The sequence below is a fragment of the Oryza sativa genome, chromosome 6 (assembly GCF_034140825.1).
Source record: "Oryza sativa Japonica Group chromosome 6, ASM3414082v1".
Taxonomy (NCBI): domain Eukaryota; kingdom Viridiplantae; phylum Streptophyta; class Magnoliopsida; order Poales; family Poaceae; genus Oryza; species Oryza sativa.
Genome location: NC_089040.1, coordinates 14,311,036 through 14,338,051, shown reverse-complemented (window position 1 = coordinate 14,338,051; position 27,016 = coordinate 14,311,036). Strand labels below are relative to the sequence as shown.

General features: G+C 44.7%; 1 protein-coding gene across 1 annotated transcript; it reads left to right on the top strand.

Annotated features, from left to right (window-relative positions):
* Nucleotides 1–408: 408 nt before the first annotated feature.
* LOC9266682 (cytochrome P450 84A1) lies at nucleotides 409–2,234 on the top strand. Its single transcript, XM_015787139.3, is given in 2 exon segments — nucleotides 409–1,379; nucleotides 1,461–2,234. Coding segments are annotated over 2 exon segments (1,545 nt in total). The 5' UTR covers nucleotides 409–464; the 3' UTR covers nucleotides 2,091–2,234.
* Nucleotides 2,235–27,016: the final 24,782 nt, after the last annotated feature.

Here is a 27,016-nt window from a genome sequence, read left to right as displayed (position 1 = left end):
ATTTACACTTGTGTTGTGCTGAGTACAGGAGTTCCAAACAGGAGCTAGGGACCTACCCCCTAAACCACAGGTTCTCTGCTAGAGTTCGAGTTTCACCATAAATGGGGATGATGAAGGGATGCCTTTTTTCATGAAAACTGGCGTAGAAGTTGAAGGTGACAAATTCAGTCACAAGTAATCCCCTTCTGATTAACGCGAGAATTTGATAGTTTTTATTTCTCCTAAAGTTGTGATGAAAGCTTCGAGGAAAGTTTCCAACCATATAGAAATATATAATCGTGCATGCTCCATTGGATATGTCACCTACCTCATACACGTGATGTCTTAGTATATTATTTTTGTAGTTTTACAATAGAAACAACATAATTGAGCAGCTATATATAATATATGGAACTCGCGAACATTATATAAACACGCTATTGAACTTGTTAGTGTGTAGTAATCCTTAGTGAAGTGATCACTCTATGGAGTACTACAGTCAAGATGCCTACTTCGTCACCGCTTCATTGATCAGCATCGCCTTCTTCCTCTGGTACGCCAGCCGACTCCGTCGAACAGCCATCCTCCTCCCGCCCGGGCCTCCCGGCTTGCCCGTCCTCGGCAACCTGCTGTCCGTGCATCAGTTCACCCACCGCGGCCTCGCCAAGCTCTCCAAGATCCACGGCGGCTTCTTCCACCTCCGCGTTGGCCAGCCGAACGTGTTCGTGGTGTCATCGCCGGAGACGGTGAGGGAGATCATACACGAGAACGACAGCGTCTTCTCGCACTGTCCGGTCACGGCCGCCATGGTGTACGTCTCCTACGACCTGGCCGACATGGCGTTCGCGCACTACGGCCCGTTCTGGCGCCAGATGCGCAAGCTCTGCGTGCTCAAGCTCTTCAGCCCCCGGCGCGACGTCTCGTGGCGCGTCGTGCGCGGCGAGGTGGACGCCCTCGTCAGGTCCGTTGCCGAGCTGCGCCGAGTCGCGGGCAGTGTCGGTGATCTGGTATTCAAGTTCGCCACCAACGTGACCTTCCGGGCGGCGTTCGGTGCACAGAGCCGGGAGGACGAGAAGGTGTTCGTCGACATCATCCTCGAGCTCTCGGAGATCTTCATGGCGTTCAACATGGGAGACTACATCCCTTGCCTCGGGTGGCTCGATCTCAACGGCATCGGTAAGAGGATGGCGGCGGCGAGGCACGCGCTGGACGTTTTCATCGACCGGATCATCGACGAGCACCTGGCCAAGTTGAGGAACGGCGACGTGTCGGCGTCCGACATGGTGGACGACATGATCGCGTACCTCGTCGACGCTCCCGGCGGACGACACAAGAGAGCCGACGGCGTCGAACTCGGTGACCTCCACCTGACCAGAGACAACATCAAGGGGCTAATCATGGCACGTAACGTGTAATTAGCTTCTGCCATCTTTTCACAACTCTCCACGGCAGCTAATCCAAGCTTCCATGGATCCGTGTAGGACATCATGTTCGGCGGCACGAAGACAGTGGCGTCCACGGTGGAGTGGGCGCTGTCGGAGCTCCTGCGCAACCCAGACGAACTGAAGCGCGCGCAGGACGAGCTAGCCGGCGTGGTTGGCCTCCGCCGCAGGGTCAACCAGGACGACCTCGACAACCTCCCCCACCTCAGGTGCGTCACCAAGGAGGTGCTCCGTCTCCACCCGCCGCTGCCGCTCCTCCTCCGCGAGAGCCTCCACGACTGCGCCATCGGGGGCTACACTGTCCCTCGCGGGTCGCGCATCTGGATCAACAACTAGGCCATGTGCCGCGACGAGGCGCTGTGGGGGACCGACGCGGCGGCGTTCCGGCCGTCGCGGTTCGCCGACGAGAGCGCGCGCGTGGAGTTCAAGGGTGGGGACTTCCAGTACCTGCCGTTCGGGTCCGGGCGGCGGTCGTGCCCGGGGATGCAGCTGGGGATGTTCGCCGTGGAGCTCGGCCTCGCGGAGCTCCTGCACTGCTTCGACTGGTCGCTGCCAGCTGGGACGGAGCCGCTCGAGCTCGACATGGACGACGTGTTCGGGCTCACCGCGCCCAAGGCTGAGCGGCTGTGCGCCGTGCCATCGCCGCGGCTGTCCTGCCCGTTGCTCTGATTCGCGTGTGCAGCTAGTTTGTGATATTTCCCGCGGCTCGCCCGGCTCCCACGTTTGCAGCGAGCTACTGTTGATACCAATCATCTCGTTGTATGTCGTTAATTAATTATCTGATGAAGAATCCCGTACAAACGCTAGTAAGTACTCCCCAGTCCCAAAATATAAATATTTTTGGACATTGATATAGTATCTGAGATGCAACTTTGTCCAACAATATCTATGAAAGTAACATGTTTTAAATAAAAATATTTGCATATTATGATAGTTTTTAAATGATAAATCCAGTAACATCAAATTTAACTGATTGACACTGGTGGAGAAACCATCTTTCGTCGGTCGGCCGATTTCCACAATAGTCCCGGATGCAATAAAAACCGGGGCTAAAGATGATCTTTAGTCCCGGTTCAAAAGGGTAACGGGCATATTTGATCTTTAGTCCAGGTAGGTAACACCAACAGGGACTAAAGATCATCTTTAGTCCCGGTTCGAATGCTGTCAGGGCATGTCAGGCTCCCCCGGGATCTTTATTCCCGGTTGGTAACTTTAGTCCCGGTTGGTATTAACCGGGACTAAAGATCGTAACTTTAGTCCCGGTTGGTATTACCAACCGGGGCTAAAGATCCTGGTGATCTTTAGCCCCGGTTGGTGCTACCAACCGGGACTAAAGTCCCACCCCTATATATATGTCTTCTTCCTCCTCCAGCTGCCCGAGCAAGCTTTAAAATTTCTTCAAAAAAGAGGGGAGGTCATGCCAAAATTTCTATTGAATTTATTTTGGTGATTACATACAAATCGGAGGTGCCTAAAAGGTTTGCAACTTCATCCTCCAATGTTTTGTTTTTTCATACTACATTTGCACCTATATTTTGCACACTTTTTTTTGTCTCCAAAATTTAGTTGTAAGTTGATGAGAGCGAAAATGTGTGTGGGGAAGAAAGAATATATAGAAATTTAGTTCATTTGCTAAACAAGGTTTTATAAAATAGTTGAGAAGGAAAACTCTAGTGAAAGTTAATCTTAAATAATAGAAAACAAACTAAAATGAAAATTAAAAGAAGTAAAACACATTAAAATTAGTTTAAAACTTTACAAATAGTTTTTAAGAATTATTTGGTGTAATATTTTATGATTTTTGTATGAATAAAGATATCTTATAATTATTGTATGACTGTCATTATTGTAAGAATAATTATTTATGTACGGTTTTTTTTGACTCATGTAGATGGATCGGCAATGGATGTACGCTGACCGGTGGTCCAAAGAGTTTATTGACGGCGTGCACTATTTTTTGAGAGTGGCCGAAGCTAACAGGCAAAGGGGTTTTATTTGTTGTCCATGCAATAATTGTAAGAATCAGAAGGAGTATTCTGCATCTAGGACTATTCATTTCCACTTGTTTGAGTCGGGGTTCATGCCAAGCTATAATTGTTGGACATCCCACGGAGAGCAAGGTGTTGAAATGGAAGAAGATGAAGTGGAAGACGACAATATTCCGGACTTTACTCAGTATGTTGGATTTGAAGAAAATCAAACGGGCGAGGAGGAAATAGCTGCTGATGGTAACGACGTTGCGGATGATCTTGGTGAGATGTTGCAGGATGCCAGGGAGGACTGCGAAAGTGAAAAGGAGGCCCATAAATTGGACAAGATGGTGGAGGACCACAGAACTTCGTTGTACCCAGGTTGCGAGCAGGGGCACAAAACGTTGGATACCACTCTGGAGTTCTTGCAATGGAAGGCAAAAAATGGGGTTAGTGACAAAGCATTTAGCGATTTATTGAAACTCGTCAAGAACATTCTTCCGGGGGGAAACAAATTGCCCGAGACAACGTACGAGGCTAAGAAGATAGTCTGTCCGTTAGGACTGGAAGTTCATAAGATTCACGCATGTCCGAACGATTGTATCCTATATCGCGGTGAGGAGTATGAAAACCTAGAAGCATACCGTGTTTGCAAAGCACTACGATACAAGATTAGACGAGACGATCCAGGAGAAGTTGACGGGCAGCTAAAAAAGAAGAGAATTCCTGCTAAGGTGATGTGGTATTTCCCTATAATACCACGGCTAAGGCGTTTGTTCAGGAACAAGGGGAATGCTAGAATGTTGTGATGGCACGCTGAAGAGCGTCAACAGGACGGGATGCTGAGACACCCCGCCGATGGTTCGCAGTGGCGAAACATCGACAGAAAAATTAAAGAATTTGGAAAGGACGCACGAAACATACGGTTTGGTTTGAGTACGGATGGCATGAATCCTTTTGGAGAGATGAGCAGCGGCCATAGCACTTGGCCCGTTACGATGTGTATCTACAACCTCCCCCCCTGGCTATGCATGAAGAGGAAGTACATAATGATGCCGATTATTATTCAAGGCCCCAAGCAATTTGGTAACGACATCGATGTGTACCTAAGACCACTGATTAAAGATCTTAAACAGTTGTGGAAGAAGGAAGGTGTCCCCGTGTGGGACGAGGACAAACAGGTGGAGTTTAACCTACGAGCGCTGCTGTTCGTAACCATCAACGATTGGCCTGCCCTTAGCAACCTATCCGGACAGTCCAACAAGGGGTACAAGGCTTGCACTCACTGTATGGATGAAACAGAAAGTATGTATCTTAAGCACTGTAGGAAGGTTGTATACATGGGTCATCGTCGATTCCTTGCAGCAAACCACTCGGTACGGAAGAAAGGCAAGCACTTCCAACATAAGGCCGACCACCGTACGAAGCCTAAACATCGCAGCGGGAAAACAGCCACCGTACGAAGCCTAAACATCACAGCGGGAAAACAGTGTTTGCTATGGTTAAAGATCTTAAAGTAGTGTTCGGAAAGGGGCCTGGAAGCCAGCCTATAGAGAGCGAAGATGGTCACGCGGCGATGTGGAAAAAGAACTCTATATTTTGGGAGTTACCATATTGGGAATTCTTGGACGTACGCCACGCAATCGACGTGATGCACCTCACTAAGAACCTTTGCGTAAACCTTCTTGGCTTCCTAGGTGTATACGGAAAGTTGAAAGATACACTGGAAGCACGTAATGATCTGAAGCATATGGAACAACGCGGCGACCTTCACCCGGAACCATAACAAAGCTATGTGCATTCATGAACGCAATTTCGCAGAAGGTCATCGATCCGGATAGATTAGAAGCCCTTCAGAATGAAGTGGTGCAATGTCTCGTCAGTTTTGAGTTGATATTTCTACCTTCATTTTTCAATATAATGACGCATCTGCTTTGTCACCTTGTGAAAGAGATCCGTATTCTCGGGCCTGTATACCTACACAACATGTTTCCTTTCGAGAGGTACATGGGCGTTCTGAAGAAGTATGTTCGTAACCGTGCTCGTCCAGAGGCAAGCATCGCCAAGGGTTATGGAACAGATGAGGTCATCGAATTTTGCGTAGAATTTATCGAAGACCTTCGCCCAATCGGGGTACCTGAATCACGCCATGAAGGGAGACTACGGGAAAAGGGAACTCTCGGAAGGAAAGCAATAATGACGGTAGATAACAATTTATTCCGTAAAGCCCATTTCACTGTTCTGCAACACTCTTCATTGGTAGCTCCTTACATCGAGGAGCACTTGGCTCTAGTTCGCGCCAGGAACATCGGTAAGTCCGATGCATGGATTACACGACATCACATTGATACTTTCCCCACGTGGCTACGACAACATCTCATGGGTAACGAGTCGATCAACCAACAACTTGCCTTCCTGGCGAGGGGACCGTCTGGGTCGATCGCGACATTCCAGGGATATGAGATCAATGGGTACACATTCTACATGAGAGCCCAAGACATGAAGAGCACGAACCAAAACAGCGCTGTTTGTGTCGATGCCATGGGACACGATGGAACAACTGCCACGTATTACAGTGCCATCGAGGATATATGGGAACTTGACTATGGTCCTCTCAAGGTTCCTCTGTTCCGGTGCCAATGGGTTAGGTTGACTGGTGGAGGCGTAATGATTGATGACAGTGGTATGACAACTGTTGACCTTAACAAGGTTGGATACTCGGACGAACCTTTTGTCCTTGCCAATAATGTAACGCAAGTATTTTTCGTGAAGGACATGTCTAGCAAAGGAAAGAAGGGCAGAGGGCCTGACGAGCCTAAGCGTCAAGTGGTTCTCCCAGGCAAAAGAAAAATCGTCGGAGTTGAGGACAAGACTGACGAGGATTACAATCAGTTGGATAGGCAACCCCCTTTCACGGTGACGATTGACCCTAGCATCCTCCTATCAAACGAAGACACCCCTTACTCACGCAGCGATCACAAGGAGGGAACAATAGTGAGGAGAAAGTACGTGCGGTCAACCGTCACCGCCGATGTAATGACGTAATTATTGTGTACACGATGTAAACTATTTTGGATGTATTGATTATCCATATAAATCAATTGATGTATGGCATAATTTACTATCATTCATATGCTACATTTAATTGACTATCATTCATATGCTAATTATAATTGACTAGAGAATTTTTAAAAGTATTAAATCATTCATGTGGCATTTACAGATGTTAATTAGAGTTTTTCACAATTTAATTTACTATCTTTCATATGCTACTTATATATGACTATTCGAATTTTTAAAAGGTTTAAATCATGCATGTGGCATTTACATATGTTAATTAGAGTTTTTAACATTTAATTTAATATAATTCCTACACTAAGTATATATGATGATTACAATTTTTATTAATTTTAAATCTTGCAGTATGTACATACATATCTTAATTAGAGTTTTTACCAATTTAATAACATCATTCATATGCTAAGTATAGATGATTATTGGAATTTTTATTAATTTTAAGTCATATATTTGCTTATTACGATTTATCCACTTAATTTATTACAGACAAAAATAATTTTTCGAAGTAATTGTCATTAATCTTTGTACCTTTAATAATGTTAATGCATTAACGAAACACATATATAAGCGAAAATAATATGCAGTGCTATAATCTTTAGTCCCGGTTCTTAACCCTAACCGGGTTTAAAAAGAATTTGGAAATAGCGGGAAAATATCTTTACTCCCGGTTGATGGGAACAACCGGGAGTAAAGATCCGGGGGTATATATTTTCCCGGTGCGCCCTTGTTTTCTCCACCAACACTTAACGTTTTCGGCCGATCGATCTTTCTCGGCCTCTCTCCTTCGCCGCCACTGCCTAGGGCAAATCCCCGCGCCGACGCCGCCGTATCTCGCCATCGTCTCGAGCTCGTCGTCCTCACCGCCGCCTCCGCCGCCACCGCATCTCTGGGGTGAGAGCCGCCGCCGCCTCTCCCTTCATCGATCTCCGATCTCGATCTCTCTCTCCGTCAGGACGCCCGCCACGAGACGCCGCGCCACAACGACGCTGCGCCATGCCGCCGCCGGCACACCACGCCGCCGCCTTCACCGCCGCGCGCGCAACGCCGCCGCCGCCATGCCACGCCGCCACCTTCGCCGCCGCGCAACGCCGCCACCGCATGCAACGCCACGCCGCCGCCGCCGTCGCCACGCCGCCGCCACCGCGCCAAGCGCTGGCCCGATGCCGCCACACCGCTGTTAACGAACACGTGAACGAGAACGAACACGTCAACGTACGTTGCCGCGAGAACGTGAACGAGAACGAGAACGATCGAACGAACGAGAGCGAGAACAAACACGTCAACGTACGTTGCCGCGAGAACGTGAACGAGAACGAGAACGATCGAACGAACGAGAGCGAGAACGAGAATGATCGAACGAATTAACGTGAACGAGAACGACAACGAACGTGAACGAGAACGAACGTGAATGAGAACGAGCGAACGAACATGAACGAGCTAGGGAACGTGGACGAGCAAACGAACGTGAACGAACGTGAACGTGAAATGCAATATATTTATGTTACTTCGCATTTATCCTAATACATATTTTTTGTATCTTGCAGAAAAGACGTGTTGTCGGAGTCGTCCCTCAAGCCGGAGTGGAAGAGCTAGCCCTAGAAGTAATTCGTGCAGGCAAGTGACGTAATAATATAAATGATTGTTATATTTGTAATGCAATTAAGAATATTAGACTTGTAATTAGACTTAGCATATAAGATTGTGTAGTGTTCTAATATTATTTGAGTTTTAATATAAGATTATTTTATTGCAAATTAGACTTAGTATGTAATTATTGACTACGGAATTGGTGCGACTCCTAGCAATTGACTATTGTAGTCTTAATTAGACTTAGCATATACGCACGAAACACTTAGCATACATGACTATTTTAGTCTTTTTCGTGAAGGACATGTCTAGCAAAGGAAAGAAGGGCAAAGGGCCTGACGAGCCTAAGCGTCAAGTAGTTCTCTCAGGCAAAAGAAAAATCGTCGGAGTTGAGGACAAGACTGACGAGGATTACGATCAGTTGGATAGGCAACCCCCTTTCATGGTGATGATTGACCCTAGCATCCTCCTATCAAATGAAGACACCCCTTACTCACGCAGCGATCACAAGGAGGGAACAATAGTGAGGAGAAAGTACGTGCGGTCAACCGTCACCGCCGATGTAATGCCATATTTATTGTGTACACGATGTAAACTATTTTGGATGTATTGATTATCCATATAAATCAATTGATGTATGGCATAATTTACTATCATTCATATGCTACATTTAATTGACTATCATTCATATGCTAATTATAATTGACTAGAGAATTTTTAAAAGTATTAAATCATTCATGTGGCATTTACAGATGTTAATTAGAGTTTTTCACAATTTAATTTACTATCTTTCATATGCTACTTATATATGACTATTCGAATTTTTAAAAGGTTTAAATCATGCATGTGGCATTTACATATGTTAATTAGAGTTTTTAACATTTAATTTAATATAATTCCTACGCTAAGTATATATAATGATTACAATTTTTATTAATTTTAAATCATGCAGTTTGTACATACATATCTTAATTAGAGTTTTTACCAATTTAATAATATCATTCATATGCTAAGTATATATGATTATTGGAATTTTTATTAATTTTAAGTCATACATTTGCTTATTACGATTTATCCACTTAATTTATTACAGACAAAAATAATTTTTCGAAGTAATTGTCATTAATCTTTGTACTTTAAATAATGTTAATGCATTAACTTCTATTTTAGAAACACATATGTAAGCGAAAATAATATGCAGTGCTATAATCTTTAGTCCCAGTTCTTAACCTAACCTGGTTTAAAAAGAATTTGGAAATAGCGGGAAAAGATCTTTACTCCCGGTTGATGAGAACAACCGGGAGTAAAGATCCAACCGGGAGTAAAGATCCGGGGGTATATATTTTCCCCGTGCGCCCTCGTCTTCTCCACCAACACTTAACGTTTTCGGCCGATCGATCTCTCTCGGCCTCTCTCCTTCGCTGCCACTGTCTAGGGCAAATCCCCGCGCCGACGCCGCCGTATCTCGCCGTCGTCTCGAGCTCGTCGTCCTCGCCGCCGCCTCCGCCTCTTCCGCCGCCACCGCATCTCTGGGGTGAGAGCCGCCGCCGTCTCTCCCTTCATCGATCTCCGATCTCGATCTCTCTCTCCGTCGCGCCGCCCGCCACGAGACGCCGCGCCACGACGACGCCGCGCCACGCCGCCGCCGGCACACCACGCCGCCGCCGCCACGCCAAGCCGCCGCCTTCGCCGCCACGCAACGCCGCCGCCGCCGCCGTCGCCACGCCGCCGCCGCCGCCGCCACGCTGCCGCGCCAAGCGCCGGCCCGATGCCGCCACACCGCCGTTAACGAACACGTGAACGAGAACGAACACGTCAACGTACGTTGCCGCGAGAACGTGAACGAGAATGAGAACGATCGAAGGAACGAGAGCGAGAACGAGAACGATCGAACGAATTAACGTGAACGAGAACGAACGTGAATGAGAACGAGCGAACGAACGTGAACGAGCTAGGGAACGTGAACGAGCGAACGAACGTGAACGAACGTGAACGTGAAATGCAATATATATATATATGTTACTTCGCATTTATCCTAATACATATTTTTTGTATCTTGCAGAAAAGACGTGTTGTCGGAGTCGTCCCTCAAGCCGGAGTGGAAGAGCTAGCCCTAGAAGGAATTCGTGCAGGCAAGTGACGTAATAATATAAATGATTGTTATATTTGTAATGCAATTAAGAATATTAGACTTGTAATTAGACTTAGCATATAAGATTGTGTAGTGTTCTAATATTATTTGAGTTTTAATATAAGATTATTTTATTGCAAATTAGACTTAGTATGTAATTATTGACTACGGAATTGGTGCGACTCCTAGCAATTGACTATTGTAGTCTTAATTAGACTTAGCATATACGCACGAAACACTTAGCATACATGACTATTTTAGTCTTAGCATGTAATATTATTTGAGTTTTAATATAAGATTATTTTATTTATAATTAGACTTACTATATAATTATTAACTACGGAATTGGTGCGACTCCTAGCAATTGACAATTTTAGTCTTAATTAGACTTAGCATATACGACAGTTACACTTAGCATACATGACTCTTTCAGTCTTAGCATGTAATATTATTTGAGTTTTAATATAAGATTACTTTATTTGTAATTAGACTTAGTATGTAATTATTGACTACGGAATTGGTGCGACTCCTAGCAATTGACTATTGTAGTCTTAATTAGACTTAGCATATACGCACGAAACACTTAGCATACATGACTATTTTAGTCTTAGCATGTAATATTATTTGAGTTTTAATATAAGATTATTTTATTTGTAATTAGACTTAGTATATAATTATTTACTAGCTATGGTTGTATAATATACGTCACCTAGACTTAGCTTATATCACGATTTGTAATTAGACTTAGCACGTAAGGTTGTGTAGGGTTCTAATGTACGACATTTACACTTAGCATACATGACTTAGATTGTTAAAACATAAATGTCTCGTAACTTAGCAGATGTTTCTTGTATCAACAGATGGCTGACCGCGATGAGGAACAGATATTGTACGATACAATCGCGGAGGGAAGCAGCCAGTACTGGAATGAAGAAGAGGGGAACGAGGATCCAAACCAGTACTTGAACAAGGAAGGGAACGTGGAGAGGGATGCGGAGGGGAACCAGCAGGGGCACGTGGAAAGGGATGTGGAGGGGAACCAGGAGGAGGAGGCTAGTGGTAGTCAACCCTCCGTTGGACAGAAGAGGGCACACGGGCAACGAGGTGCAGCGAAGAAGCTTGAGGGTCGGCACATCATAATGGAAGTGGAAGAAGATGGACGTCCTAGTGCCCCGGCCGAAGCCGCCAAGAACTATGTACATCACAGCGGTTGGGTTGTGCAGGATAACGTGCCTGTCAGTACGGTGTACTGGCGAACAACAAGGGCACGCGGAGATCATGAGAGCTTTGTCCCAGATTCGGAGAAAGAGATGTTGTGGACCACAATGCTCAAGACATTCACCCTTCCTGCTGGTACAGAGGACAAAGTGAAAAGGTGGACTCTGAAGAAAATGGCAGAACAGTTTCAGAGCTTCAAGAGAGATCTGTACCAGAAGTATATCCCGAAGGGGCAGACACCGAACTTCGACACATTCCCAAAGCTAAGGGATCACTGGGACGAGTTCGTTGCATATAAGACAGGTAAACAAGGGTAGGCGATGATGGAAAGAAACAAAGAAAATGCCGCCAAGAAGAAGTACTATCACCACTTGGGGTCAGGAGGCTATAGCGTCGCGATGCCGAAGTGGGAGGAGATGGAGGCTAGCTTTATTGAGCGGGGTATCGAACCGGCAACCGCCAATTGGCCGGAACGATCGAAGTTCTGGTACTATGCTCACGGTGGAACGCTCAAACCAGTTGATGGCTCACTGGTCTTTGGCGATCAGATACGAGAGGCTGTGCGACGACTAACAGATGCAGTGGAAGCCTCCTCTCAGGGCACGTTCCGACCGAACAGAGATAGGGACGAGCTGACACTCACCCTGCAGACTCCAGAGCATCCAGGACGAACACGAGGGAAAGGGGTGATTCCTTGGAAGATTGGTTTCAAGGAGGACATCCACACGTACAGGAGTCGGATGAGGAGCAAGAGAGATACCGAGGCGAAGATTGCAGATCTAGAGTTCCGGGTATCGAGCTACGAACTCAGAATGCAAGAGGAGGTGGCAAGGAAGGTTGATGAACGCATGGCCGCACATCGGTCCCATGATCCCCAGCCGACCATTCCTCCTGCAATGGTAAGCCCGTCAGGAAACCATAGCAGCTGCGCCTCAACGGGGCAGGTAGGATCACAGAGCATGGACGCCATGCAAACACAGGACGAATCGACCTGTCCCGTTGATGACATCACTCAGCGGACACCATGTGAGCTGCATATTCCTTACAAGAACTTATCAATAAAGGTAAGTTCGTAGTTTATATATTTTAGATTTAGCCATTCCGCTAGTTGCTGCTTATATATGTTGATTACTAATAAATAATCTCTCACAACATGAAGGTGGCGTCGGGCATGGCCATCCCAACGGACCCTTCAGGTACTTACCACTACAGGCCGATTCCAGCAGGATACTCGAAGGTCGAAGTTGAGTTGGTCGAAGGCGCGTACGAGGACCTCGAGCTGGATTACCCTGGAGGAGACGGTGAGATGCATCTATGAGACACAAGCCATGCCATTATTCTATGGCGCAGGCGGTACATCATCCTCCCAGGGCGACAAGCGGCGTCTCGTGCACCATCTCCTCCGGCTCCGCCATCTCCTCCTCAGGATCCTGCACCGTCTCCTCCTCATGCTCCACCAGCACCGTCTCCACCTCAGGCTCTAGCACCGACTCCTCCTTAGGATCCTGCATCGACTCCTCCTCGGGCTCCTACACCTACTCCTCCGCAAGCTCCTCTTCCGGCACCTTCAAAGTCAAGGGCCCCCCTAGCTCCACCGCCTGCCCACACAAGGGCAACGAAGACGGCGAATGTTGACACCGCCAAGAACAAGGACCCGGGGTACGATTGCACGCAAGAGGAGCTTTGCATCAGAAGTCAAGAGACAATTCAAGCCTCGAAGTCCAGAAAAGAAGATTCCTATAGACCCCAGTGTCAGGAACTTCTTCAGGGGTATGTCTGCACCTGTCAAGGAGGCCATCAAGCTATCGGACTATGAGCGAATGCTGAAGAAAGCATCTTCTGTAAAGTCCAAACCAGTCCTCAGCTTGGAGAGCAACCAAACCAGGAGATCGAGCCGTTGGTGACCGGGGAAGACATGACGATAGAAGAATTTATTATTGACACCGGTCTAACTACGGATCAATTGCTAGGAGTTGAACCAATAGAAAAGGCGGAATTGAAATACATGTACGAACTCGGTAAACCGCTTGTCAAGCCCGAGCTGGTGCAGTCCCTACCCACACAAATGTACAAGTTCCATCAGCTGTACATGGAGATGAGCGCCACCGGTAGAGAGATGATCGGAGCGAGGATCAGGGACCCGGACTTCTTGCAAGGAGATGATATTCTCTGGATCAATTTCAAGGGAATCTACGAAGTATACCAGCTGGATGCCCGCGACGTCTCTATTATGAGTTGCTGGATTTTGTAAGTATATCGTTCAGTTATATTTCTTAATTACTATGTCTCCTTTAATAAATTAGGTCCTTGTATATAAGTAAACTATATAAAATAAAATACTCCCTTTTATCGTTGTAGAATGGAGATTCAAAGGGCCCGACGGCGGAGGGTTTTCGATACTGGATTCATCGACCCTCGGAGAGTAAACGTCGCAATGCTCGACCAATATCCACAAGAAACAGAGGACAATCTCGTCCATCTCCTGAAGGCGCAGCATTACATGACGTTCATACTGTTGCCGTACAACACAGAGTTAGTTTAATTTTACTGTCTTCCTACATAATAAATTTCATTCCTGTACGAACTTGCTAGGTGTTTCATATGTAATGCATCCCACGCACATTGCAGATTCCACTGGGTGCTTTTACTCTTCGACCTGTCGGCCTGCATCGTCAACGTATATGACTCAATGGATAAAAAAGAGTCTACGTTTGACAAGGTTTTCGAACTTATAGACAGGTATTGGTATAAGTTCCTCTGTTAATTAAGAAATTCTTGTTATGTTAATTATTTCTACTACGAATCATATCTTTACACTCCATGTAGGGCTTGGTATCGGTTCCGTCATTTGGTCCGCGGCAACTGGAGAGAAAGACTTAGGCGGAGGTTCAAATTTCCTGTGAGTACACATGCTCTATATTTATATTTCTCCGATTCAAATTAATACATACAAGTGTATATTAATTAGATCTCACGCCGTTAATTTGTCATTTATTTGTAGAGCGCAAAGCAAAAGCAGGGAACTAACTTGTGCGGCTACTACGTGTGCGAGTATTGCCACTGCCTTGCAGACCAAATCATCACCACAAGAGAGCTCGATGTACGTACAAATAAATTCAAATTTTCATTACGTAACGATTTCTTGTTTAATTACTAATCAATTTCATATATTCATATAGTTTATTCGCATGAGGGATAACCTGACCACACACAAGGAATTTATCGTGGCGGTTCAAGAACAACTCATGGGATTCATCAACGAAGAAATCCTTGATCCCAAAGGTGAATTCTACTACGACGGAAACACAATTCACCGGTCCTTAGCTTCTGAGCTAGCAGCGAGTACTACTACTACGTCGAAATCGTAGCTAGTTAGGACATATAATGGATTGTAATTAATACATGACTACATATGTTTCTATATGCATGTGTACACATTTTCTATATATATACATATGCATTTGCATAACATATATATGTATAAATACATATATATTATGCATGTACATATGTACTGAACCATATATACATATAATATAATATAATATAATATATATATATATATATGTATGTATGCATATATATGTATTGAAACATATATATGCATGGTTTATATATATATATATATATATATATATATATATATATATATATATATATAAACCATGCAGCAACAGGGCCATTAAAAAAAAAGGTCTGCTCGATCTTTAGTCCCGGTTGGTAACACCAACCGGGACTAAAGATGGCTCAGCCAGCCACGTGACTGAGCCATCTTTGTTACCAACCGGGACTAAAGATCGATCTTTACTCCGGGTTATTTTACCCGGGACTAAAGATAGCGAACTTTAGTCCCGGATTGGTACTCCCGGTTTGGAAACCGGAAATAAAGGAGGGTTATAAATCGGGACTAGGTTTCTCCACCAGTGATCCTGCTCGGCAGATCCTCGCATCCACATGACGGGTGGCTGCTGGCGTGGCCTCGCGCGACGGCGCACGAGGTGCTGCACGCGCGGGAGCGCCCCAGCGCAACAGGCTTCGCAATGCGCATGGGCGCCTCGGCCATGCGTGCTGGAACCAGCAGCAGGCATATGCGTGCATGGCTCGTGTGGATTGGGCACAGGAGCAAGCAACATGCATGCATGCGTATGTCGATATATATGCATGTAGGTTTACTAACGAGATCGTTTTCTTGTTGTTTAATTTGTTTGCACGTACTGTCTGAGATGCGCATGGTGCCTGCGATGGTCAAGCACGCGACAGATACAGATGGATGTTTGCTCGCGAAGAGATGCAGGAGCAATCCGTGCACCCTAGTCGTGCATCTGCTCGCCGCGCGCATAGGTCGCCTCACTGGAACAACACCAGACTAATTAGGAGATCACGCATTATGCACTGATCTTCATCACGGTAATTAGTAAGATTAGTTCCTAAACTAATTTACTAATTCATAGATACATCCGGACATGTGTCTATTAAGGTATGCGATCTATATATATATATGTTTTTATAGATTGATTATATTTTCTCGTTTTTATCATATTATAGATGCTTTACTTGCAGTAGATTTGATCCCGCCCTTGATCTAGTGGTAGATTAATTTCCTGCTTTTGATCTATATGCATCTATTTTATTTGATGAAAACTGGAGAAAACCGTGTCAGAGAAATCACTAAAATTGATGAGATACCCTGGACTGGAGACGTGCCTAATTCGGCTGGGCCGAATTGGCCGAATTGATGGGATACTTTGTTTCTCTCTTTCTCTGATGACACCACGCCGGGAACGCGGTGACATATTCTCAGTCTGTGTAGTCGGACTTAGAGACATGTTGGCCATCATTCGCTGTCGCTGTTGGGTACGCCGTCGGCCTTGCGTCGATGCCGTCGTGGGAAACCGCCGTCTCAGAAAAAGCCCTAAACCCATGTCTGTCACGCCCGGAATTTCTATCCAAAATTCCAAACGCTTACATGTGTGTGAACCCTCGTCCAGGAATCAGCCGAGGCACACAATAACAAATTGATAATAGAGTACAATTATTACTCTAATTAATAAGCGAATAAAATGTCATTACAGAGGTAGATAGTTCCTCTCAATCAATAAAGATCTAAGCAGCGGAAAAATAAGATAAACGGCGCAGACGACTCCACTCCACAGGCAGCTTGACCAGGGCTACACCTAATCCTCCACACCATCAGCATCACTGTAGAACTCCTCCTCTGATGAATGATTGCAAGGTGAGTATATGACATACTCAGCAAGCCACGCAGCAAATATGCAAGTGCACAGGATAACAAATGATGGCATAGTAGGGTTTCATTTGCATAAACAGCATTTAATAAACATTTCAGAATTTAATAAAATAGTTAAGTAGTAATTTAAACAATATTAATCCAACGCTATACAACATACCCTGTTGCATAGGCCCAATCATTCTGTAAAACCAATCCTGGCTGCACAGTTCTATCTCCAAACCAGGAATATACCATTCCAAACTAGGAGCTAATCAAATTATTACCAGTTATAGCATCTTTTATTATGGTGAGAAGTGTGAGACTAATCACGAAAGACATTGTTAGACCCGCCCATAACTGCGGGCACGGCTATTCGAATAGTTTTACTCTAGCCAGAGGTGTACCACTGTACCCACAAGACACAGCCCCACAACATGTCACCATGTGCCTCAATACCACCACGGTACCTCGGAAAGGAGCTGTGACAGTACCCCTCGCACAACACAATCCACCACAGCGCACCTTTCCTGGATCATAATCACCCCCTTATAAACAAGGCATGGACTCCCCAGCGACCCCCGTGGGCTTATCTCCGCCACTTCTCAGTCTGGTGCTCTGCAATGAACCATGCTATACAAAAGGTAAAGCCGTTGCCCACGCTGGCTTGTGGTTGGCACGATTAATGTTTCACAACCGAAACTCGTGAACCGGTCCTTAATTGTCATGAGCACGACTCTCAAAACCATGTACTCACAACCCACCATTATCAAGTTTTAGTTGGCAAGTAATTAATTAACCAATCACGATTGACCATCGCGAACTATCATTAAGCCATCATTAAATAATAGTGAGTCATAAGTTATCCCAATAGTGTGCTAATGTTTCTAAGCATGGCTAAGCAATCATATCTAATATCTAGCTGAACCAATATATAAAACTCAACTAGTCAAGTTATAATAACCCAAGTTATCAAGGAATAAAGTAATCAAGAACAAAAGGACTATACCAAACAATAGGTTAATTCCACCCAATGACATTCGAAAATAAATGCAATAGTTGAATAGAAACAATAGCTTTAAACGGGATCAACATGTTCAAAGGGTTGTTTGGGATCTGTGTGACTTGCCTTGCTGCCCTTGGAACTCTTCAAATTCTTCTCCTGCGAAAACAAACTCTCCGGAAATGTCGGAATCTAAACAGAAAAGAGCAAAAACACCAAAACAGCACATAAACAAGCATGAACAGTACATGTGGATATTTTTAACATGTAGATCTCAATTTTAGAAAAAATTAGAGACTTGAACCAACTAAATCCGAGCTAAGATGAATTAGTTATGAATTTTTAGAGATTAAATCGGATTAAAACACTTATATGGGTTTTAATTGAATTATGACGCAATAATGAATTATTTTTGAAAAGGAAAAAGGGGTTTATTGCGTCAGCGGCTAGGGTTTGCGGTGGACCGGGTGCACGGCGGCGGCTCACGGAAACGAACGGCCGAGATCGATCCTAACCAAAACGAACGGCCGAGATCGACCGGTCCACGGCCGGACCACGACGGACGGCAACGATGACGTCAGCGGTGACGTCACCACCGGCGGCGGCTCGGGCGCACAAGCTCGCCGGCGAACGACGGCGTGACGACGCGAACGGAGGGCACCAGCATGTAGAGAACGACGCGGCGAACTCACCGGTGACCAAAACGGCGGCAGAAGATCAACGAACGGCGACGGCGTCGAGGAAGAAGCGGCGGCAACCTTCGGCTTGACGACGACGGCGGTGCTCCGGCGGTCTACAGCAACGATGGAGGGGCGGACGAGGACGGCAACGCGACGGCGACCACGACGGCGGCCTTCCCGAGCGACGGCGACGACTGGAGCGACGGCGGCGCACGGCTGGAGCGGCGGCGACGACGGCGGCGCGAGGCTACACGGTGCTAGGGTTTTACCGGCGACGAGAGACTAAGGCGAGGGTGGCGGCAGGTAACGGCGGGCTTGGGGGTCCTTTTATAGGGGCAAGGAGGCGGCGGCGAAGGCCAACGGCGACCGGCGACGGCGAAGGAAGGTCTAGGGTTCGGGGAGAGAGACGAATCCGATTCGAGATCGAATCCACGGATTTCCAAACGATTTTAGCCGACGATTCCAAAAGAGAAAAGGTAGAGGAGATCCCGAAGATCATTTCCCCTCTATTGATTTCACCGGAAAAGGAAAGGGGCTGCCGAATTTGGAAAGAGACGACGGCGGCGCGGCGCTAGGGTTCGGGCGGCGGCCGGCCAGAGGTAGACGACAGGCCTGACAGGTGGGCCCCACTTGTCAGTGGCAGCGAGCGCGCGCGGGCGGCTCGGCTTGACTGGGCCGGCTTGGGCCGAGGAGGAGAGAGAGAGGGTTTTGGGCCGACTTTCGGCCCAAAGCTAAAAGAAGACTTTTAAACAAACTTTTTCAATTTAAATTATTCATGAAATGCAATTCCATTTATTAAAAATACTTCCTTAGCTCAAATAAATCCCAGAAAAATCTAGGAATTATAGAATTAAGCAAAGTATTTAATGAAATTTTATCTGGCCCCATTTTATATTGGAATTTATTAATTAAAACTAGATCTTCTCTTCTAGGCTTTTAAAATAAATTCTAATAATTCCAATTAAACAACAATTTATATATTTAGGATTTTTAGGGTGTGACAATGTCGCCGTTACTGCCGGAGTTAATGCCGAAGCGAGGCGCCGCCGCCGTTGACCTCCCATCGACGCTGCCGTCGAGCCGTGGTAGGAGGATGATGGGTCGTCGGTTATCTGCTACCGGATTAACCTCCGCCGAGACGATATGGCCGGATGCAATTTGGTTGCCGTTGTTGGGGTCTCAGTTGCCGTCGTTGAGTTCGCCTCGCCGCCGTCATGAGGATGCACGGGTCGACACGGAGCTCCATCGTGTGCCACCGAGCCGCCGCCGCACCAAATTGCCACACGGGAGTGATGTCGTCACCGCCGTCCTGCCAATCGGGGTAGTGGATGGGTCATCGATGACCTCCTCGCCGTGCGCCGCCCTAAATCGCTTCAAAGTCGACAGTTGACGGCCTCCAACGCCGCCGCCGTGCCCAAGGGCCAGTGTGCCGGGTGGTGGACGCCGTTGCGGACAATGAATAGGAAAGGGGAAACCCTAATTCCCCCTCCTCTTTCTCAGTCATTTAGGCGAACCGGCTAGGCCGGTCTGCCTCCGCCCAACCGAATAAAACCCAATAGTAACGAGACAGCCCAAACAAATTAATAAAAATAATAAACCTGGAAATCCTCATGGGTTTAGAGTTTTTGGAAATTCGACCCATTAGGCATTTTGGGCTACACTGTGCTTGCTAGCCCAAATAAGATCGTGGCCTGAACGGTAATTCGGCCCGATTAATTTCGGTTTATTGACAACTTGCGTTTAAGCCTCCGGAGTGTTGGGATTTTACGCTATAGCCCAATTATGTTAATTGTGTTTGTGTGGCTATGTCTTGTTGCTTAGGCCCTATATAGTTTGGTTTTGCATGTGGGTCTCCCGACTCATAAATAACCATGTAATGGTGTTTTTTAAGCATTGCTTTGCTTTTAAAATTGATGCAATTCCAACTAAATAATCTAGAGATGGTTTTCTAGGTTATGATGCTTCCATAAATTGTGTTCACATAGTGTAGAATCCCCCCCTTGGAAGCTTTATGATGGGTTTATTTTCCTGCATTTATGTGTGATGTTTTTCTGAGTGGCATAAATATTGGGAATATAATGCCAAATAAGACCAAGTAAATAACAGAAAATCACCTAATGCATGAAAATTCTGGGAAATTAAATATCCATGGCTATGGGTAAGACCACTCTTTACTGGTACACTCCTCCATACAAAATTGGTGATATCGATGTGTCTACAAGATGGAGTCACGTATACTTGTTGTACGAGATCCATGCTTTTGCCGAATTCACTGCGCATATCGTCCGTTTGCGTGTTGCGTTCTCTGAGAACCGCATGAAATGATTCAGATAATAGTGTGGGTGATTTAACTTAAAAGCCTTCAATGACTATTGTATGGCTTTGGGCATTAATGTAGACCACTCTATCCCTATGATCACACTCAAGAATGGGATTCCGAGTCGTTGAAATGTGTGGAATTAGACAATGTGTTTGGGATTCATTGTACCTTCCCCCTAGTGGCTTAACATCTCAATCAGAGTATGGTTGGACTACGGTCAACATTTTTTGCTTTCCCAATGGTTGAGAGCACGCTTTTTTGATTTGGAGATAAATGATTATACCTCAATTTTCTGGAATCGTGGAGTTGCGAGGTTCAATAATTTGAGATATTTTTCACCTGGCCCAGTGAAAGATGTGAAGTGTTTTCCATGTGGTGGAACGACACTGTTTATATGGTTGCCTTTGGTGTGCACATATCTTCTCAATATTATTTGGAACCTGCTGTCTTGCGAGGACACCGGAAAATTGGAGGCAAATCTAGCGGAATAAGCCCGAGGGTAGATGCTGTGAATAGGCACGATTCCCACTTAACTACAACGCCAATAGCTTGACTAGGGTGTTGACCCGGTCTAGGTCCTCGTCTCCTCGGATGGATCCAGTGCTAAATGGCGACCTTTGGTTGATGACCAATGGTTTGTAGTGTCTGTCTAATAAGTTGCTTTGACAACGGAAGTTGTATGGCTAGTTTAGAGCATGTCCTAGGAGGACGTTGGTCGACTATACTGTTGGCAAGCAGTTTACCTTTTGCTTAGTTTGGAACTTTGCATTAGATCGATATTTCTCAGATAAATAAAGTTCTTGGTCTTTCCTATTCTATTCTAAAGCTTATCTTCATGCTGGAATTGATAAAATGCTTTAGTTTAGAAGAACAATTAGTGTATATAATCCGAGGAGTTACAACCACTCACACAGTTCGACGTAACTGTATTTCAAACAAATGTTGGCTATGTACTATTACGTTTTATCGCGCTCTCGTAGTCGATGACTACTCCCTGGTTGTGTTGGTTGATCATCTACGGGTTGATGACCATGCTTGTCGCACACTGGCGTTTTTCGTGTGTGGACATGTGCAAGCCATGCAAAGGTTCGTCGTGTTGCATGTGTTGAGCTCGTTATGCCAATGACGGTTGCACCGACACATTCCACTATTTTTGTCGATATGTCTGAATATAATGGTTTTATTGTGAATATTACCATTGTCGGAGGTATTGATTATCTCCTGATGGCTATGTCCAAGGGACATTAGCAAATGTGGTTTGATAATTCGCTCGTGGATCGTACCTAAAATATGCTGCTTAACTATGACCCAATTCTAGAGTTTGGTATGAGTAATTGGGGTCAAACTTGGGCATTAAACGAGCTGGACTTTAAAACAACTCTGCACCACAAAAATTTTCTTGGCAGCGTAGGCTAGTGGCCGCGCATTTTGCTATCATACTCCTTGTTGAGCGCATCGGAATGCGTTTTGCCACCATAGGTTGCCTTCTTAAGCATATGACATGCGATGTCTAATGCACGTCGATCCGGAACCGATTGTGAGTTTGAATGGCACTAGGTGAGCATTAATCCATGGAGAGTGCATTTGGCTAAAGTATTTGCATGTTGGTTGCATATACATTTGGTAGCAATGGTGGTTTTTGCATACCTGTATATCCTAACTAGGAGGTTGAGGATAACCCTTCGGAAGAAGGAAGAATATAGTATTCATGCCACTGTATTGGTATATGTCCAGGCTCACTGCATAAAATGGAAAAATCTCTCCTATTAAAGTGCGTAATATTTCCCAAATATATCACCACCGTAGCATATATTCGTGGGAGAACATTTGTGATCGAGGTGAAATTCCTTAATCCTATGCCACGATATGGGGATTTGTATTATGCTATTGTAAGATATCTCGGCATTAGGGGGAGAGAATTGCCCATTTTGGAATGCCTGGAGATTTCTTGAGTGAACGCACTAAATGAGCTGAACTTGTATGTTTAGTTCATACTCCTGGTTGCTTGGTGCACGGAGTTTTTGCCAACAAAACCATATGAGGAACAACTAGATAGTTGTTAAAAAGAGTAATGCTCCCAATTGTGGTAAATGTGGATAGACCCGGGAATAATATCGTATCCACATAAGACTTATGGCATTTGATCATGTTGTGCGGGGACGCCTGCTAACACGATCCATAGGCCTTAGTCAGAGCATAAGAGTTCTCACCGGATGTGAGCATACTCCTCTGATTCTCCTGGTGGAGAATTCACCTTTGGAAGGTGATATACCTCATAATGATGTTCGTCGTGGAGATGACATTCCTAGCAATGCGCGCATATTATGGTGCTAGGAATACGGAACAACCATGGATCGATCGTTTTGGGAAATGATGAAGATCTGGTTAAACGTGTAAGTGGGAACAAATGTGTCGACACTATGTCGCCTCTTGCTAATGATTCTCTTAGAGAGAACTCGGATCTGGAACAAGTCCATGGCATGAGCATACGGTGCTTAAATCGGGTCAAATGGAAATGCAATTGAGGCTGAACCGAATCGCTAAGTAAAAGTCGCGAATGTTGTTTGGATTTTTACGGGTCATTACTGAGATAATGAGGTGGTGATGTGCGATGGTTCAATTAGGTCCTTGATGAGACCTCTCCCACATGAGTTGAATGTTCCGCTAAACAAAGGTATTGGCAAAATAGCATGAAATTAAATATGCAGTTAAGGGATTTGGGAAATCCACGAGGAGATCTTGAATAGACTCCGAAGTGAAATTGCGGCATGCAAATCTCATAACAAAAGGTATTCCGATAAGAGTACCATCTTCCGTTGGGAGAAAATCTCATTGACAGAATTTTCTCTGAGGGGGAGACCTTATTGATGAATTTTCCTCTGAGATACAAAATAATTAGTAAGTCTGAACACACCATATTGCATAATCCCTTGGAGGGATGATAGCCCATTTATGACCCGGTAAGATTGAAATGAGGAACCTGATGAGATCAAACAGACGGGGTTTGTAAGCACATGTGCATCTCGCGATTATCACTGGAGTGTGTACACTCGTGATATCTGTTCTACCCAATGGTAGGAACGGTGGTGTCCTCTAATACCTGCTAAGGTATACTTGGTGTTGTTGGCTATGTGTTATCCCCCACAGTGCTTAAATTTTCAGACTAGCTAGTTACTCTGATCGTTACAACATGTCTTTGGAAGGCTTGTGGTTGATCTTGTGGATCCCTAATTGTTGTTGACACAGTCAGAGAAAGTTGCAATGATCAGGCCAAGTGCTTGATGGGGTCATGACCAGAAGGTGCGTGCCGTTACGACTTATTTATCCCCATAATCCTTCTGAAGGATGAAACAGATTGCGTTGCACAACAGTATAGTATTGTGGTATATGATAGTGATGGAATGCATTACTCTCTATGTTCCCTATTCTCGTTTTAGCGGTGAAATGAGACAAGTCTTTTAAGACTAATGGTTTGAGGATCTGAAGGTTCTTGCCTACGCATACATCTGAGAGAAGTTTAATGCTATGGGAACATGGTCTGTGACAATAGTTGTCATCAGGGGGAGTATGTGCTATGTGTTGATTGTCATTTGCGTGACATTGAAATGTCTTAGAGTATGCTCGGGGCATTGACTCGATGATGATCACTTAGACCTGTTTCTAAGGTCCTGTCATAATAAGATCTGTCTTTATTGACCGACACCAAATATAAGTGGGCTACCTCACAGACTCCTGAGGCGAGGTGAGGTGAGTAGCAATTCAAGTTGAGTGATAATCTAGAGGATTGATCACCTAGTCTCTCCCAGCTTTTAGTTCTCGGAAGCTTTTCTAGAGAATCGGGATGAGAAGACTTTGATGTTTGCTGGGTTCAGGGGGAGAGCACCCTAGAACATGACCCACAAGATGGACCGTGTAGTCCTTTGTGTTGTACTCTTTTTCCCTTGAGTGAGTGGAGCTGTTGCTCCTCACATAAGGTTTTTAACGAGGCAACAACGTGCAATGCATGAGCGATAACTATGTACTCTTTCTCCTAGCCTTTTTCCCATTGGGTTTTGGTAGGAGTTTTGACGAGGCATGAGTTAGTCGCGGATTAGCCCAAGGGGGAGTGTTGTGAAACAAATCTCTAGGAGATAAGTTTCTTGTGGGCCAATCCGAACCGGAGTAGAGATAAGATCTATCTCCTCCTCCTAAGACCCCTATATATACAGGAGTAGAGATAAGATCTATCTCCTCCTAAGACCCCTATATATACAGGGGCAGGGTGTGACATCTATGGCTAATGGTTGGCTTGTACTCCAGATGAGATCTATAATAAAGAGAGAGCTCCACCCTATATCTGTGTTCATTGTCTACTTCTGCAATGTTCTTGAGGGCAAAGGGATGGGCGCGGGTGTTCTACATCATCTCACGCCTCTACTGCTATGGGAGGGACAGGGAATGGATCCGGTAATCCGCTAATAGGCGCGTTGGTTTACAACAGCAATGACCAACACCCTCGGCCTCGTGGCAGTTCCAACACCCTCCCTCCTCAACAGTGCCCAAGTACCAATAGGATTCAAAAGAAATTAGAGTATTAGACCCAAATTTTTGAAGAAAGTTCAGGATAAATCAGGGAAATCATAGTGAAAATAAACATACTCTTTCATTTGCTTGTGAAATCAATTGTCAATCTACATGAATCAATAAAATGCTATATCAAACATTTTTGTCAGTGATACAACCAAATATCTATTTTGTCAAACAATATAAGCAACAAAAAAAATCTCTTGACCAGGCTTGAATTCTCAACCTTCCCCGAAGCCTGCAAACAAAAAGCAGTATAAGATCATCCAAGATATTGACTTAGAGAATAACAGAATCATGTAATAATTTGTACCCACCAGATCATTTCACTTACATAAGAAGAAAATCAGATAAATGCATAGTTATTCCTCTATGTAAATGGCCATAGGGCTAGATAGATGCCATCACAAAGTTACTTGAGTAGTGATTTATACCAACCCTGAGCAAAGTTCTTGAAAAGATAGAAAACAAATGAGGTATTAATTTCCATCCAGTGCTAACCTGTACATATACTGTGACATGAAAGCTCTATGACGTGCAGAATATGTAGGCCACAGTATACCAAAAGCCTTATTTCAGAGTTCAGACTTTAGTGGGTTGATTCTTCCATGGATCCGGCATGCACAAATAAATCAAGAATAAGTAAGGAGCTGAATGCATACATCCAGCAGGCCAACAAAATACATCTAACTTATCATATAATCCTGGAGGCAAGCAAACTACATCCAGTGCACTAGAATTAATGCATACACCTAGCAGCACCAGGCCATCAAGATCGATATCTTGCAAATTTTATACCTAATGTGGTTACATGTTCTTCTGAATTAAAGAAATTTTAGGTTGTGCACTAAAGCACATCTATTGTCAGAAAATTAGTTGATTCAACCCGTAACTGTTGTCATACAGATTTAGTTTATTAGCATCTAAATATCAAATTTCACTTGACAGAAACGTGATTACATTGGATGCTGAAGCTGAAGAGCAATTTGGCACGTCATTACCTGTTATTGCAGACAAATCAGGTGTATTGTCTGTGCACATAATTTGACAACTTAATTATATGAGCAATTTTGGACTACAAAGTCATTTCTGCAATATACCAAATATATTATTATCATACGGCCCACTACAGGTCTACATATGGAAATTCATTATTTGCATCCGCAAATCATTTGATCGGCAATTTAAGTCCAGAACCCTACCGCTGATCCGCAAATAAAAATAGTACTACTGATCTTCAAAATAGTGAATGTCAATGGATGTTTGTAGTAGTAGCAGCACAGCCAAACCTTTGGCTTCTCCCACGCCCTACCGCTTTGATGGAGCTGTTTGATGAACCAGCAAACACAAGCACCTCTTCTTTATGAGTCCACACAAATCCAACGGAGCCTACTGATTGTTAAGGTGACATGTAGAAAATCACAGGGTCTTATAAAACAACCATGCCATTTAAGGACACCAAAGCTTTTTTACATCCAATTTACAATCTGACATGTTTATAATTTTAACCCGCATCACAAGGGGTAAAATTACAATGTTGTATATTTTATACATTTTACATTGTTAAAATGTGGTTAATGATCAAACTATCATGACTCTCCAATGTCTCAAATCAAAGCTGCGGCTATATATATACAAAACACATTGTGGTTTGAGGCACTGGAAAATAGATACCAATCAAAGCAGACTACTGGAAAATAAGAATTAACTCTATTCTATAGTAAAACCTTCACTTTTGAAACCTACTACAGACTCATACTTGAGTCTAGTTGAAGGTTCAGGTGTTCAGCTATCTTGAAAATAAACAATCTGAAGTGA